This window comes from Saimiri boliviensis, chromosome 14 (genome assembly GCF_048565385.1).
Source record: "Saimiri boliviensis isolate mSaiBol1 chromosome 14, mSaiBol1.pri, whole genome shotgun sequence".
NCBI classification, from domain to species: Eukaryota; Metazoa; Chordata; class Mammalia; order Primates; family Cebidae; genus Saimiri; species Saimiri boliviensis.
This window is the reverse complement of record NC_133462.1, coordinates 88955399-88973519: the sequence shown is the minus strand read 5'-3', so window position 1 is coordinate 88973519 and position 18121 is coordinate 88955399. Positions and strand designations below refer to the sequence as shown.

The window sequence follows — 18121 nt, the reverse complement described above, 5'->3', positions numbered from 1 at the left end:
GGATTGCTCAAGTCCAGGAGTTCGAGACCAGCTTGGAAAGCATGAGAAAACCATCTCCACCAAAAATACAAAATTAGCTGAGTGTGGTGGGTCATGTCTGTAGCCTTAGTTCCTCGGGAGGCTGAGGTGGGAGGATCTCTGGAACCCAGGAGGTTGAGGGTGCAGTGAGTTGTGATCCAGTTGTCAATCTGGATGACAGAGCGAGACTTTGCCTCAAAAATAAAATAAACGGCCAGCGTTTTTTTTTTTTTTTTTTTTGCTACAAAGCCCCAAATTACTTAAAAATTAAAGTAGAATAAAACCAAAAAACCCAGCAACTATTATGTGATAATGATCCTCAGAGATACTAATTTGAATATATAGGGCTTTCCAACTAAATGTGGTGCATTAATTCCCAGAAAAAATACAAGACACACCCCTAACCCCCGCCCCCGACATACGCGTGCATGTGCATATTCCACAGAGAACACATTTTCTAAGCATTGTTTGGAATCATTTCTTTTCTGAGCTATTTCACATCTCTTAGGGATCCTTTCTTTGAACTCTCACCATTGTGGTTTACACATAATAAAAACTTAATACTACCTCAGGTCTTTCAGTATGAAAGAATGAAACCAGGGCTGTCATTAAGGCTTTTGTTTTTTAAACTTTGTGCATTTTGCAAAAAAAACTAACTAGACACTTTCATGTTTTGATGTCCATGTACTGAATGATAAAGCCATATATATAGAATTTCTTCCAGGGCATTTCATTTTTACAACTGCAAACTCTTAGGAAAGAAAGGCAAGTGAGCAGGTGTGATACTCTAGTATTACCACCCTCATCCGTGTATCTCAGCAGAGAAGATATTGTCCCACAAATTAGTGCTTGGAGGGAACGTAAATACATTTTACTCTTTTTGTGCAAAAAGCACAGATATGCCTGTGGTATATAATGGGATACACTTAATAATTAATACCTGAGTTATTAAAATGGCATGGGACAGGATAAGGCAGAGGAGAAGGCAATTAGGAACAAAAAGTCTAAAGAGGCTTCTTTGTGGTCAGTAATTTAAAAAAATATGGAAAGGCCAGGCACAGTGGCTCACACCTAAAATCTCAGCACTTTGGGAGGTCAAGGGAGATGGATCACCTGAGGTCGGGAGTTTGAGACCAACCTGATCAACATGGAGTAATCCTGACTCTACTAAATCAAAATTAGCCAGGTGTGTTAGCACATGCCTGTAATCCCAGTTACTTGGGAGGCTGAAGTAGGAGAATCACTTGAATCCGGGAGGCAGAGGTTACGGTGAGCTGAGATTGTGCTATTGCACTCCAGCCCGGGCAACAAGAGCAAAACTGTCTCAAACAAAAAAACAAAAAGATGGAGAAACACTGTTCCATTGCAAGCCACCATCATTCTCTCTGCTTCCACTCCTTCCACATTACAGACTATTTTAAACACAGAAGCCGGAATAGAATATAAAGGATAACTCAGATTACTCTTTTCCTCTGTCCACAGCCCTCTTGTAGCTTTCTGCCTCATTCAGAAGTCTTCAGCATGTCTTACGAGTCCCGATACCTCTGTCCCCGCTCCCGCTGTTAACTCTCCAACCTCAGCTTCCACCACTCTCCCTACTACCTGAAATGCATGGTTTGCTCTCTCACTTTCTTCAGATCTTTTTCACCTTATCATTAGGGACTTCTGACCACCCAGTTTAACACCATGCTCTCATTCGCAAACCATTCTTCTCGTTCCCACGTTCCTGCTTTATTTTCTCCACAACCTGCTTTCTTTTTGTCCTATCGCATGTATTGCCATCTGGCCTACTGCATATTTTACTTGTTTCATTCTGTTGTTGTCTGCCTCTCCCTATTGAAATATAAACTCCATGAGGTCAGGGGTTTGTGTCTGTTCACTGCTGTGTCTCTAGCATTTAGAAAGGTATCTGGCCTACATAATAGGTTTTAATAAGTACTCGTTAGATGACAAATGAATTATAGAATGCAACTGCCATCGAGAAAAATACTTCCAGGCTGGGTGCAGTGGCTCACACCTGTAATCCCAGCACTTTGGGAGACCAAGGTGGGAGGATCACTTGAGGTCAGGAGTTCAAGACTAGCCTGGCCAACATGATGAAACCCTGTCTCTACTAAAAATACAAAAATTAGCTGGGTGTGGTGGTGTATGTCTGTAATCCCAGCTACCCAGGAGGCTGAGGCAGGAGAATCACTGGAATGCGGTATAGGGGAGGGGGGTGGAGGGCAGAGGCTGCAGTGAGCTGAGATTGTGCCACTGCACTCTAGCCTGGGTGACAGAGCAAGTCTCCATTTAAAAAAGAAAGAGAAAGAAAGAAAGAAAGAAAGAAAGAAAGAAAGAAAGAAAGAAAGAAAGAAAGAAAGAAGGAAGGAAGGAAGGAAGGAAGGAAGGAAGGAAGGAAGGAAGGAAGGAAGGAAAAGAAAAGAAAAGAAAAGAAAAGAAAAGAAAAGAAAAGAAAAGAAAAGAAAAGAAAAGAAAAGAAAAGAAAAGAAAAGAAAAGAAAAGAAAAGAAAAGAAAAGAAAAGAAAAGAAAAGAAAAATACTTTCAAAGCTCTAACCTAGGCTGCCAGCAACCCCTGCTCCTGGGCCCCTCCTTAGATTAGTGTCTCGGCAGCAGAGACAGCCCTTCTGTGTCTGTTTTTTTTTTGTTTGTTTGTTTGTTTTTTTATGCTAGTTCCCATGGCCAGAGGGCAGGCTCTGTTGAGGTATGTGGTTGGGCTAAGAAGAGTCAAGGATGAAGGCAGGTTTGGCTCACAAAACATTCCAGGTGCTTTGTTGGAGACAGAGTCTTGCTCTGTCACCAGGCTGGAGTGCAGTGGCACCATCTCAGCTCACTGCAACCTCCACCTCCGGGGTTCAAGCGATTCTACTGCCTCAGCCTCCTGAGTAGCTGGGACTACAGGTGTATGCCACCATGGCTGGCTAGTTTTTGTATTTTTAGTACAGACAGGGTTTCACCGTGTTGGCCAAGCTGGTCTTGAACTACTGATCTCAGGTGATCCACTCACTTCAGCCTCCCAAGGTGCCAGGATTACAGGCATAAGCCACCATGCCCAGCTTCCAGGTGCTTATTTTAAGAAACATCAAATGTGACCTTCATCTCAGAATATGGGATGAAATGCTGGAAGACAGGAGTAGGTTTGAAGGTTTGTCTTTCTTCTTCCTGACCTCCTCCCACCATGGAGGGAAGAAGAAGAAGAAAACCCAAGGTGTTAAGAGGGGAGGGATGGGAGTTCCTGGGTCCCAGGCTCAAAGTTGAAAATGAAGAACATCTACATTGGAGCATTCCCAAACTGGAACAACGCCCTCCATAACTGTCTCAAACTCTCAAGAGATGTCAGGTGAAACTTCTTTAAGATAACTGCAGGTAGATGAGAGTGAGACGAAGAGTCACATTTAGTTAAAACTCACCTAATTTTAAGAATACTTTAAAAGAAACATGACTCCTTTTACTGGAGCATGCATTATTGTGATGTCATTGTAGAGAGGTTTAACTGGAAGTCTGAACCTTTTCATGAAAATGTGAATGTTCTCCCATCACATTCCCTACTTAGTGTCCTTTAAAGTAATTATATTTCCATTTCAACAATAGTAGATTTTCTTCTGATACTGCATATGAAACTCTCACCACCCCCAAAACCCAGTGATAAAGTAATAAACAAATACATAAAATGAAAATTCTACGAAATTTTCTACGGAAACACATAGTCTCAATATTTATTCTTGAGAAAATATTAAAACTCATACTAATTTGGAAGGGAAAATTAAAATGTCACCTGAAATTAAAATTCGCTGTTTTCTAGACACAAAGAAAACCAAATTTTCTTCATCCAGCTGGGAAGCAATAGGATCTTCTTCAGAGGAGAAGTATCCAAAGATCTGAAATCCCAAACAGCATAAGTAAATATGCGCCATGTCTCAGATTGGCTATAAAGTACAGATTTTATGTTGGCTGAATTTAAAGTCTAATTTGGATTAACAGCTAACACCTTGTTTTGTGAATATCAGGGGGTTCCCTATACCAGGAGACAATTTAACACAGCAGTCCCCAACCTTTTTGACACCAGGCACCAGTTTCATGAAAGACACTTCACTTTTTTTTTTTTTTTTTTTTTGGAGACTAGTCTTGCTCTGCTGCCTAGTCTGGAGTGCGATGGTGTGACCTCTGCTCACCGCAATCTCCACCTCCCAGGTTCAAGTGATTCTCCTGCCTCAGCCTCCTGAGTAGCTGGGATTACAGGTGCTTGCCACTGAGCCTGGCTTATTCTTTTGTCTTCTTATTAGAGATGGGGTTTCATCTTATTGGCCAGGTTGGTCTTGAACTCCTGACCTTGTGATCCACTCACCCTGGCCTCCCAAAGTTCTGGGATTATAAGTGAGTCACAGTGCTCAGCCAGAAGACACTTTTTCCACGGAGCAGGGTGGAGGATGGTTTCAGGATGAAACTGTTCCACCTCAGATCATCAGGCATTAGATTTTCATAAGGAGCACACAATCTTAGATGCCTCACATGCACAGTTCACAATAGGGTTCATGCTTTTGTGAGAATCAATGCCACGGCTGATCTGAGAGGAGGGAGAGCTTAGGCAGTGATGCTCACTCACCCACTGAGCACCTCCTGCTCTGGGGCCCAGTTCCTAACAAGCATGGAACTGGTGGGGCTGGGGACCCCTGGTTTAATATAGTCAACAAACTTTATACTGATAATGCATGATTTTTGAGCAGTTACTGATTTTTCTTTTCAATAGAACTGACACTCAGACTGATAGGTCTATTCAGAGCTGGTGCTTATTTGCAAATGAAATCAGTCTTCATCATGCAGGGCCGCGGCTAAGAACTCTGACATGGAGTTTGGCCACTCTCAGGTGACTATCTTAACCATTTTTCATGGATTTTTCAGGACTAGATTTTTTTTTTTTTAATCCTTGTTAGGGTGAGTTTTTAATTCCTGTTGGTGGGAATTTAAGAATTTCTTTATTAGCTGGGCATGGTGGTGTGTGCCTGTAATCCCAGCTATTCAGGAAGCTGAGGCAGGATAATTGCCTGAACCCAGGAGGCGGAGGTTGCGGTGAGCCGAGATCATGCCATTGCACTCCAGCCTGGGTAACAAGAGCAAAACTCCAAAAGTCCCTCTCAAAAAAAAAAAAAAAAAGGATTTCTTTATTTAAGTTTCCAAATCCTACTCTCTAGGCATTGCATGAGTATAAATTACTATGAAAAAAAAATCCTGAAGAAGAGCTCTTATTTGTAAACTGTCAAATTACATAACTCTGAAAAATGAAGAAAATAAGATAGTTATTCTTCAATTGTCTTATTAACCAACAGAAATAAAATTCTTATAAATTAATGAGAACTTAAAATAATTATGTATTTACATTTTTAATTAATAAAATGCTTATAATTAAAGTCATATAATTAGTATATCAGTATTTCTCATAAAGTTGAATGCACAAAATGAACTGAGGAGTTTTTTTGATATATCAATGTGCATACTAACCACACAAGAATCTTGTTAAAATGCAAATTTGGCTTTAGTAGGTCTGGGGTGGGATCTGAGAATCTGCATTTCTAAGAAGCTTTTCATGAGAGATCATACTTTGAGTTTAAAGGAACCAGTGACTAAATAACTGGATTGGAAATAAATCAAAAGCAGCAATATGCCAGTTTGTTTTAACAGTATTTATTTAGATGCTAGATGATGGCTTAACATTTTATTAATATTTTAATATACGAACCATCATCAGGTGTTTCACAAATGTTACTACTTCTTCATTTATATTCCCCACGTTCAAACCTCCCAACATACAATTGTCCCAATTACTCCCCACAGTTAGATTCCATTCTGTGAAAAAATCAGGCTCATCAAGACTTTCTTGTATTTTCTCACTAGCAAAATTAGCACTCAATAAAAGCTTAACTTATTATCTCCTCAGAAATCACTACTCATTTTTTATGGGTACAAAAACTCTAGGTTAGATATCTAATTCCCTCTGAAGGACTGAGAAAATAAAGCAAAGTTAATAGATCTATGTTGGAGTGGACAGTACGGTTTTGTTACTGCAATGTTTGGCATCATTTATTGATTCATTATTCAGGTAACAATCATGTATCTATCTGTACCTTAGCCTTTATCATCTGAACTCTTAACACCCCTTTATGGCATTTGAACTCTTTACTCCCCTTTACTCAAAGCTGTTGAGTCAGATGGTCCAGTGTCAGGGTTCAGACTGTACAATGAATTGATACTTGAAAAAATACCTTCAACTTCTGAAGTTTTAACTTCCTCATCAGTAGAATAAAAGAACAAACTTCTGAACTTTGTTTTTGTTTGTTTTATTGAGGTTTAAATGACATAATGTATATCATTATGTATATCTTGATGTATATCATTATGTCATGTCAAAATAAGCATTTTACACCATGCCTGGCATATAGTAATCGTTTTAAAACATTAACTATTGTTATCATTGGAAAGCCTACATTGAGAAGGCCTCATGGGAGAGAGAAAAATAAATGATAAGTTATATCTAGACCACAGCCACTAATGAGAACAATAGGCTGTCTTTAAGCGTAGTATTTTAAAACCATCAATCCATTTATGGACAAGTTTTTTTTTTCTGATAAGATTAGTCAGGTGTGCACTTCGATAAATTGTGTATGAAACTTTGCTGGGAAAGTTATATGACTTCTACAGACAGTTAGACCCTGAGAGGGAAATTCCCTCCTAACCTGTCATTTCCCTGTGGTTCCTGCTTCCTTTCTTACCCAGTTTAGAATTGGTGGTCTGTCACCTCAATCATACATTTCCACGATCCTCCATCCCTTCACACCACTGCATTGGCGAGGCAAGACATGCCACTACTGGGTGGAATGTCCTTTATTCCTTGCACCCACACTACTGTGAGTGATCACTCCATAGAGAAAATCTCCCAGCCCCATGGATGGGGCCACCAACCATTCTCAAGCTCCAACCTTTTGGGGCTTTGGTGCCACCCAGCCATCATCCTATGTTCCCCTAAGTGAAATCTTCTATTGTCAAAAGAAAGAATGTCAAACTCTTCTGCTCTCATCAAACATATGACTCCACCTCCTTGTCACTCAGCAGCTGACCTCGCCTCCTGCTTCAGATGACAACAGAAGCCACCAGACAAGAGCTTCCTCAGCTTCTTGCCACTGTAGCTCCAAACCAACCTAGCTCCGAAGCCTGCCTTCATTCCCTTCTCCCTCTCCCTCCCTCCCTTTCCTCCTTCCTTCCCTTTTAAAGGAAAATACGTTTCTCTTTTCCCAGTGCTAATCCCTCCACCTGTTGTCTGCATCCCATTCCCTTTCATGTCTTCAGAGGCTGTCTTCTTTTACCTTCCCCAGAATCTTCAACATCTTTCTTATTACTGACTTTTCCTTTCAGCATTCAGACACGTGCAAATCTATCCCATCTTAAAAATAAAAATACAAAAACGCCTCTCAAAGTCAGTTACAGATAATATAGTAATAGTTCTCCTATTTTTGCTTTTGTCTTCTCTAGCTTCCAAGGGCTGCACCTCCTGACATTTTGTTTTCTGTTGGTTAAAACAGCAGGCATACTCTTATTGAACTTTGACACTTTCCTCTATGAATTGGTTTTCGATTGCTGCCAAAACAAATGACCACGACAGTACAAATTTAAAACAACAATGGTTTCAGTTAATTGGCTCTTAGTTCAGTAGGTCAGAAGTCCAGTACTGTTCTTATTTTCCTAAAATGAGGGTGTCAGTAGAGATGTATTCTTTGCTGGAGACTTTGAGGAAAGAATCTACTTCTAAGTGCATTGGGATTATTGGTCTAAAGTCCTGCTCTGGGCTGGCTGTCAGCTGGTGCTGCCCTTAGCTCCTAGAGGTCTCTATCCACTCCTAGTACATGGGCTCCTGCATCTCAGCAACAGCAATGGAGCTTCAAGTCCTCCTTGTGCTTGGAATCTCTCTTCCATCTTCCTCTTCTGTTTCTAAGGACTCATCTGATTAGTTTGGACCCACCTAGATACTCCAGGATGATTTTCTCATATTAAGGTTGATCAGTGTTGGGGTCACCCCATATTGGCCATCATGTTGGGGTCACTACCTGCCAGGGTCCGTCCCACAGACCGGAGCTGCACAATGGATGAAAAAATGCACTCACACACAGAATACAGTGAACAAGTGGGCTGAGGGGTCATGAGCCTCTCACAAAGAGAGATCACAGCTATATAACACTCACTAGCTCACCTCTTCACCATTTATTCAGTATAGATTTAATAACAGAGGCTTTAAGTCAACACACTCGTAGAGAAAGATTAAAGGCCAGGTTCTGATGCCCAAAGTAAACACCATTAGTTGATAATAACTCTGGTTAACCTCCCACTGTGAGGGCCACTGGGCTCAAAGTTTCGTTTTAAGACCACATGAGTAAACAAGTTAGTTAGGTAAACTTCCCTACATACCCTAGCTATCTGCTTTACTTATTAACGAAACGTAAAGGGGATTTAGGCTGCCTTCAGCCAAAACTCCTACTGAAAATATGAAAAAACTTTTCGGTCTTCCAAAAGGGTTTGAAACTATTCTGTAACTTTCTCTACTATTTTTCCCTTAATATTTTTGCCAGCAGCCTGAGTGAATTCCTACAGATTAGTACCTTAATTCTATCTGCATAGCTCCTTTTCAGCAGTGCCTATGTTCATGTTTGATGGAATAAACGGGAGACAGGAATCTTGGGGAAAGGGGCACCTTCAGAATTCCACCAATCACACCCTTGTTTTAGAAACACAACTTGGTACAATTTAAATTACTTATGCAGAGTAGACAATTGATAAATGCTGGCAGCAAATTTAACCTCAGAGAATAGTGTGAAATAATAATTTTCAGATAATGTGTAATGATAATGGTGATAATGATTCTTTGTTTCTACATCAATGAATTCCAATGTTTATCAGAGGTGGGAGAACTCCACACCATATATGCTGTCATCTAATTTGAAATTATGTCTCATAGATCAATGATATCCAGACTTAAAGTAAGAGTTTACGGACAGTCATTTAACTTTTATTTTTGTGGAGGTAGTGCCAAGGTGTCAAGTGTCTAAGAACAGATGTGAGAAGAAATTCAGGAGCAATGTCCTATGCAAGGCAGTATAAAGTGCTTTAGGAATTGGTCATGGGTCCAAATCTTGGTTGTACTGTCTACTAGTCACCTGACCTCAAACAAGTTTCTTAATTTGTCTGTACTTGAGTCTTTCCCACGTGTAAAATAAGGATAATCAGTAATAATCCCCATGTTATGCCCTGTTGTGAGGATTAAATGAGGAAGTGCATGATTAGATTACTCAGTAATCAGAAAGATTAGCAAGTACTTAGAATGCACCAAGTACCTGGTAGGAGCTTAATCAATGTCAACATTTGAGTAATTACAATTCCTAATCTTTCCAGAGACAGTACAGGAAACAGATTCAAGTATCCTCCTTGCTAATTTAAAACTGCCCACTAAGCACTTTTGTTACTTACCCAAACAACACATCAGCTGTGCATTTTATCATGCATATATTTTATCATCACATCCACATGCAGATAGATGGCAGAATGTGGACATATGCTCTCATATTTTCTCATGAAAATAATAAATTTTTTTACTTTCACTTGTAAATAACACAATATTACAATGCTTACCAAAAAATAACTTCCAAAGGATACTAAAAATATCAAATTACTAGATTTTTTTTGAGAAAAATTTAGATATACCAGATAAACTCCTTCAGAAGCAACAGTGAAAGTTTTACATTTTGAAAGAAAATGTTTCAAGCAAATAATGTTGTTAAAGATGAGCAAATACCCCTTTCTCCTATGATAAGCCATAGACCCTAGGATCTTAAATTTCTCTTTCAGCCTTTTCAGTCTCCGTGTAGTAATTGTGTCTGTGACAAGATTTGAGTATTTTGTCACTTATATATATATATTATGACTATTAGAGTGTTAATTTTATTTTAACTATGCTATTTAAAAGTCTTGCTCCAGGCTTTAAGTGATTCATATTTTAACTTCATTTTTATCTGATTATATAAGGAACATATGTTCATTGTAGAACATATGGAGAAAATAAAAAGCCAATAGAAGAAAATAAAAACCTGCATGCAACTTATTTTTTAACCTATTCTGGAACATTCTTTTAACATTTTTGAAGTTAGCAAATATAATTTTAGATTTATAATAACTCACTTTAAATTCACTTTTGGGAGGGAACACAATTATAGGCATCCCATATGGTGTTGTATGCTTCTTCTTTGGATTAATTTGTAGTATGCTCCTAAAAAATGTGTTTATAAGTTGCCCAGTGGACACCCAGACTAAACTGGCATTGTAAGAAAAGTAGACTGTCTGCATCAGACTCTTCCATTAGCTAGCTTTAGAAACTTAAGGCAGTCATATTTCTTTTGATCTATTTACATTAAATTGTTTCATTATACATTGAAGGAGCAGGTCTAGATAATGTTTAGGTGACTTAAAAGATTTCATTATTCTACGAATTTCAAAGTGCCCTTGCATCAAAACATCTTGAAAAAGAAAGTGCAATTTTCTGTGGCGTTGCTACCACAAAGGGATTTGTATTTGGAATAAGATTTGTATGTCTGTGCCTGGGTTTAAAAGACTAAATCTTGCTTTTATTACCTGATACAATTAATATTAACTGATTAAGAAAACACCTAGGTAATCCATGCTGAAATGAAGTTAGTCTCCTAGCACTGAGTTTTCATTTTATAGATGATGGCTCTGAAGCCCAGAAAGGTTAGGTCACATGGCTTAAAATAGAAATGCCCCTTAGGAGCATTGACACAAATAGCTTGTGAGAAAAATGACAGGACAATAAAAGAAGAACCTTCCTGTCCCATTTTTTTTAAACCTCAGGTGATTCTTTATACACATACAGTGTGCCAGAGGCTGGCCATGAATTTTTCTATTAAACTTGCGTATAATTTATAGGAAACCAAATGATGTAACAGAATAATGTCATAATCTTCTTCTTTTCCTCCTCCTCTTCTGCTTCTTCCTCCTTTCTTCTTTCTTCTTCATCCTCTTCCTTTTCCTCTTCTTCTTTCTCCTTCTCCTTCTCCTTCTTCATACAGACAGGTTTTACCATGTTGCCCAGCCTGGTCTCATACTCCTGGGCTCAAGCAATCCTCCTGCCTTGGCCTCTCAAAGTGCTGGGATTACAGGCATTAGACACCGAGCCTGGCCCCAGGATAATGTCACATGAAGTTACTACATAAAGAAGGAGATAAATCTCAACTCCAAGACGAAAACAAACTTTCTGTGCAGCTTTAGATAAGTCAATTAACCTTTTTGTGTTTTTTCTCATCTTTATCATTTCAATAACATATCCTCCATCATCTGCATTGTGCAGCTATTGTGCAGATTAAATGAGAAACTGAAAAGAAGGTGCTTGAAAAAAAGAAGACATTTTTACAAATGAAGAAAGATTATGATGTTCTAACTAGTAAGGGAAAGAGAAGGAGCAGATGTCAGAGAGAATGAGGCTTGATTTCCTCATCTGTAAAACCAAAAAAAAAAAAATCTAATTTATTTTAGAATAGTATTTCATTCAGAGACTAAATTTTCAGTTACTGTAGAATTCCATATAAATGGATTTACCACAGAGTGATTTGTCTCATTTGTTGGCATATATGGGATATCTTTAGAGCACTGCTTTTCTGAATCTAAGTGTGTAACATAATACAAACAGACTTTTCTAATTTGCAAATGTGTGTAATTTTTATACTGACATGAAACACTTGTTAGACACATATTTTCGTATTTTAAGTGGTCCAATGTGATCGCATTAGGTATTCAGGCACATAAACCATTGAGTGTGTGAGAAATATTCATAAGAAAATAGAGAAGAGTGAGAAAATGTGATTCTCAAAATCACATCTATTTAATGACATGTATTCAAGTTATCAATCTATGGGAGACTATCCAAAGGGCTTACAAAGTGTGATAGAGATTCGATCCTGGAACAAAAAAAAAACAAAACAATGCATTCATGTTGCACACTTAACACGATTTAGGGGAAAAAAAACAGTCATTTCTGTGTGGCTGCCAAGTAGCTGTTTCACCGTTCATTTGATTTCTAAAAATCTTTGGGTGACTTAAGAGCTCTTGTTAAATACATATATGTCTTCTACTTTATTGAATTAGTATATTTATATAAAAAAATAACCATGATTGCCATTTGCAGTGTTGCTTTTTGATCCAGGCCAAGGGACCTAGGCCTTTAGAGTGGCACTGTCCAATTGAACTTTCTGCAATGATGAAATATTCTGTAATCTGTCCTGTATAATACAATAGCCACTAGCCACATGCAAATATTGAGCACTTGAATGAAACTAGTACCACTGAGGAGCTGAATTTCTAACTTAATTTAAATGTAAGTAGCCCATGTGGCTAGCAGCTACTTTGTTGAACAGTACAGCTTTAGAGGACCCTACTCTAGTTTTTTCTGTGGAAGCTAATGGGCCATTGTCTACCAGGAGTCCATAACAATGTTTTTAAACCATGCCCTAGATTCCTTGTATCCCAGAATTCTCTCCCCAAAGGGGCCAAGTCTACTTTTAAGGCCCATGAAGCCTCTTATCCACCATATGAGCATGGGTTGCACACCGTTGCTGTGTATACCACTAGCTCTGAGGGGCGGCCAAGGGACAGTGGTTTGTGAAGGTGAAGGTATGGAAGAGTTTAGACATGTGGGCTGTGGTGTCCGTATGTGAGCACATGGCCCCTCATGATGTAAGATGGAGACAGTAATGGCAAAAGAAGGTAGAGGGGTCAGGGCCAGCTTTCCCCTTGTCTTCATGTTTCAGTATGAAATGGCAAGGAGTGTGACACTAAATGTTAAGTCAATTTGGGAACAGCTGGTGTCTTTACAAACAGCCTCTCAATCATTATTCTGCTGCCTTTTTTCAATAGAGTTATCCCACGATATTTTCTCCTGTGTGTCCCTCTTGTGAACGGAATCTTTTTATTTTTCTTGTTCGTTTTGGTGAAAAGTGAGGTGGTTATTTCTGGTGTTTGTGAAAACTATTGATTCTTCCATGTATATATTTTTTGAACTCTTTGGAACTCTCTCAGTTCTAATAATTTGCTATATAATTCTCTTGGATATTCCTGGTAGAATATCCACAAATAACGACAATTTTGTATTTTTAAATAATTGATTACATATCGATTCAATCGTTTCCCCTTTTCCCCCATCTTTGCATTGCTTACAACCTCCAATAAATTGTTGAAGATTAGTGGCAATAATAGGCACCCTTTTCTTGTTCTTGACTTTAATGGGATTGTGTCTAGTATTTCAGCATTAAATATAATCCTTGCTTAAATATGTTTCTGGTAAATCCCTATGGTGGACCTATTCTAAAATGACCTCCTCTTCCCTCCCACACAAAGTTGCACTTTTGTATAATCTCTGCCCCGCAAATATGGTGGAACCTATGACTTACTTCTAACTAAGAGAATATGACAAATATGATGAGCTGTTTCACCCATGATTATTTTCCATTATATAAAATTTCCTCTTATCAGACTATGGAGAGAAAAATTCTGTTGGCCTTGAAGATGCGAAGCTATGAACTGCCAGTATAGAGGGCCACATGGTGGGAGCTGCAGGCAGCTTCTAGGAAAAGAGGGACGCCGCCAGCCTCCAGTCAACAAGAAGCTGAGGCCCTCAGACTTAAAAGCAATGCACTGAATTCTGCCAACCACCTGAATGAGCTTGGAAGCAGATTCTTCCTGAGCGGAGCTTCCAAATGAGAACCCAGCCTTGCCCGCACCTTGACTGCAGCTTTAGGATACCCCAAGCAGAGGATCAGTGAAGCTCTCCCAGACTCCTGATCCAGGCAAACTATGAAATGTATTTCTTTCTATTGCTAAATGTATGATAATTTAGTACGGTAGCAACAGAATACTAACACAGTCATTTCCCTTTGTCAAATTAATGGAATTTTCTATTATTTCTGTTCTGCGAAATTATTTTTCTGCGAAGATTATTTTTCTTTTTAAAGCAAGGATAGCTATTGAATTTTTATTAGGCATCTTTTCTACTTTTAATTTTACTTTACTTTAAGGTTGGAAGTCTGCAAACATTTTTTGGAACAGTCTAGGTAGCAAATATTTTAGGCCTGCGGCCATTCAGCCTCTGTCAAAACTAAGTAATTCTTCTATTGTAGCACATAAGCAACTATGTCCAATTTGTAAATGAGTGAGCATTGCTGTGTTCCCATAAACTTTATTTACAACAACGGTGGCTGTTTATCCAGATTTGGCCCATAGGCCTTAGTTTGCTGACCTTGGATTGAGATTAGCATGTTAGTTCTTCTCCCCTGACTTGTTAAATGAAGTATGGTTCTGGCTTTTCTAATATTGAACCACACTTTGCTGGGGTTAATTGCTCTTGGAAATAATTTGTAATGCACTGCTGGATTCAATTTGTTAACATTATATTTAGGAGTTTAGAATGTATATATCTAAGTAATATTGGCTTATAGTTCCCTGACATTTTGTCTACATTCAGTTCAGTGTTATTTTAGCTTTATAAAATGAATCGGATAGCTTTTCAGCTTTCCTATGTTATAGAAACATGCACACAACATGGGAATTATATATTCCTTAAGGGCTTAGTAGAAACTTTTTTGTTTGCAATTTTTCCCCAAAATTAATTAATTTGTTTTTTTATTTCGGTGATATGGAGGATTTGGCTTTCTTTTATTTTAGGTTTTTAATTTATTATATCAGGTTTATTAATATTTTCTTTTTAGCCTAATGTGGTCAATTTTGTGATGGCTCCGTATATATTTGAGAGAGATGCATTTTTTCTGTGTCTTGGGTTTAAATTCTCCTTATACATATCCATTGGCTTATAAAATGTGGTATTCAAATCTCTTGAATTCTTACTTTTTTGTCTATTATTTCTATTAATTTTTTTTTAAAAAAACAGATAACTTATAAAAAATTTTTAATTCTCTGTATGGCTATGTGAAAATTTTTTTTTTTTTTTGAGACAGAGTTTCGCTCTTGTTACCCAGGCTGGAGTGCAATGGCGCGATCTCGGGCTCACCGCAACCTCCGCCTCCTGGGTTCAGGCAATTCTCCTGCCTCAGCCTCCTGAGTAGCTGGGATTACAGGCACGCACCACCATGCCCAGCTGATTTTTTGTATTTTTAGTAGAGGCGGGGTTTCACCATGTTGACCAGGATGGTCTCGATCTCCTGACCTCGTGATCCACCCGCCTAGGCTTCCCAAAGTGCTGGGATTACAGACTTGAGCCATCGCGCCTGGCCGTGTGCAATTTTTTTAAGAACAAATACCATGCTGATTAGAAATAACTCAGGGAACATAACAGGTAGTCAATGGTAGCCTCTTTCCTTATATTAATAATTTGGATGCACTGATAATTTGTGTACATTGACTCCACTGAAAAGAAATATATAGAGTGAAATGAAGACCATTAAAATCTTGGTTGTTGGTAAAGGCATGCATAGCTCTTCCAACCGGCAGCTTAGTCTGAAAGTTTTTTTAAGAGTTACTTATTAACAATACAGCTAAATAGCTACCTACTTTACCCACTTTCATTTGTGGGCAGTGATCACGTCTTAATGGGTGTAGGTCTTGAAACATGACACATGCTCATTGTGGTTCAACCCCTGTGAGAGTAACATTTTGTTTTAATTATTTATTCCAAACTTAGAAAAATAATACTTCAATTTCATATTATGAACATGAAATGAGACTACCTCACACCAGTCTGCGGATGCATCCGTGTTGTTGCATAGTCTCCTGTAAAAGCGTTTCACATCTTGATTCTTCACATCTGGACCAAAGAGCTCCTTCACTGATGCATAAAACTTGTCATAATCAATTGCATCTGCATTGAAAAATGTACAGTACATTTTCATCAAATTCCAAGGACTACCTTTTGTATTTCAGCTACATTTTGTATCTCCTAACCTTCTATTTTCTTATCTCAATCTATAAGAACCAGATTCATCTGCATTTTAAATACATCGTCTTTGCATAATCCTAAGAAAGAAGAACAAAGCTGGAGGCATCACACTACCTGACTTCAAACTATACTACAAGGCTGGAGTAACCCAAAGCATGGTACTGATAGAAGAACACACATACAGACCAATCGAACAGAATAGAGAACCCAAAAATAATACTGCACACCTCCAACCATCTGGTTTTCTACAAACTTGACAAAAGCAAGCAATGGGGAAAGGATTCCCATTTAACAAATGGTGCTGGGAGGACTGGCTAGCCATATGCAGAAAATTGAAACTGGACCCCTTCCTTATACTATTTACAAAAATCAACTCAAGATGGATTAAAGACTTAAATGTAAGACCCAAACTCTAGAAGAAAATCTAGGCAATACCATTCAGGACAGAGGCACAGGCAAAGATTTCATGATGAAGATATCAAAAGCAATTGCAACAAATGCAAAAATTGACAAATGCAATCTAATTAAACTTAAGAGCATCTGCACAGCAAAAGAAACTATCACCAGAGTGAACAGACAGCCTACAGAATGGGAGAACATTTTCTGCAATTTTATGAGGCATCTAAACAGTTACTTAGCTGTTTTACATTTATTTACACCAACCAGTAAAAGATATGAGTTTCACTGTAAATATCACTGGATGAGGATAATGAGACTTTCTTGTTCTGGAAAAATTTTAATTCCACCAGGTCATTCACAAAATTTAAGTGCAATACTTTTGGACAAATTCCTTCAATTTACTTGATATCATTTTTGAGGTAGACCCTGTTCCATTAAAAACATTCTCTCTAGTTCTTAGTTTCTTAATTTGTAATAGAGGTAGACTTTATTTTCCAATATTTGTTAATAAATACGAATTTGTGCCAGGCAGTATTAACAGCCTGACAAAAGTTAAGATTGCATTTCTCCCTTCTCCCCACTCTTTCTCAGGCCACTCTGTCATATAAGGTAACTTGCCTCGCAGTATATAGTTTTCATGAAATCTTAAAAACTACAGAGAAAGAAAATTAATGTGGCTTTGTGATTGCAAGTTTCTTAATGAGAGCAAGGTCAACTTGTGTATTTAGAACACATTGAAGGAGTACCTTCTGGACACGAGACCCTGTGCCAGCCTGAGGTTCACAAAGCTTTCAAAACAACCACAGGTCAATGGTGGATGAGAAGGGGCAGGAATGAATGAACACGTTAATATCAACTTCAGCAGGTTAAATGCAGCAGGTAAATTCCTCAAGATGCTAATAAGCTACATTAACAGTGCTAAGAATGGCTTTGCTTAGGGAAAGTTTGGAAGTTTTTACAAAGAGGTGATATTTGATTTGGTCTTCAAAGATGAGCAAGAGTTTACAGGCACCGAAAAAAAAAAAAAGGCACTCCATATTGGGGAATAACGTGCAAAATCAGTCATTAAGAGGATGACATGTTTGGAAATGCCAAAAAGTTTGTGTTAGGGAAGAAGAGTCATGAAGGGCAATGCCAGGAGTTGAGACTAAAAAGGTGGGCCGAGGCAAGCTGTGAATGGCCTTGCATGCCAAGTTAGTATATATGGATTTTACAGGTGAGCTAATAAACCAGGAATACAGCAGATCAATAATTTTTAAAATAAAAAACTCTTGGCAGAAGTATAGAGAAATGATTAACTGAGCAAGAAGACTATTGTAGTAATAGGCTGTTGTAATAAGCCAATAGATAGATACCATGACATAATGAAAGGTTACAGAGGTTGAGTATCCATTATCTAAAATACTTGGAACTAGAAGTATTTCAGATTATGGATTTTTTTCAGATTTTGGGATATTTGCATATACTGTACATAGTGAGATATTTTGGGAATAGGACACAAGTTTAAAAACAAAATGTATTTAAACTTAATATACACCTTATACATACAGCCTGGGGGTAATTTTATACAACTGTTTTAATAATTCTGTACATGAAACAAAGTTTATATGCACTGAATCATCAGAAAGCAAATATTTGTATGTCCTTATCTCATGTCAGCTCTCAAGAAGTTTTGAATTTTGGAGCATTTTAGTCATACATTTAAGTCTCCT

General features: G+C 38.1%; 1 protein-coding gene across 3 annotated transcripts in view; it reads right to left on the bottom strand.

Moving 5' to 3' along the window:
• The window catches only part of WDR64 (WD repeat domain 64), a 163939-nt gene that overhangs the window by 131686 nt on the left and 14132 nt on the right, over positions 1-18121 (bottom strand). For all 3 annotated transcript variants that reach the window (XM_074385393.1, XM_074385394.1, XM_039464187.2), the window contains exons 2-3: positions 15802-15932; positions 3795-3897 (exon numbers count right to left, since the gene is read on the bottom strand). In XM_074385393.1, the coding sequence (XP_074241494.1) occupies positions 3795-3897; positions 15802-15932 (234 nt within the window). The remainder of the gene's footprint in view (positions 1-3794; positions 3898-15801; positions 15933-18121) is intronic.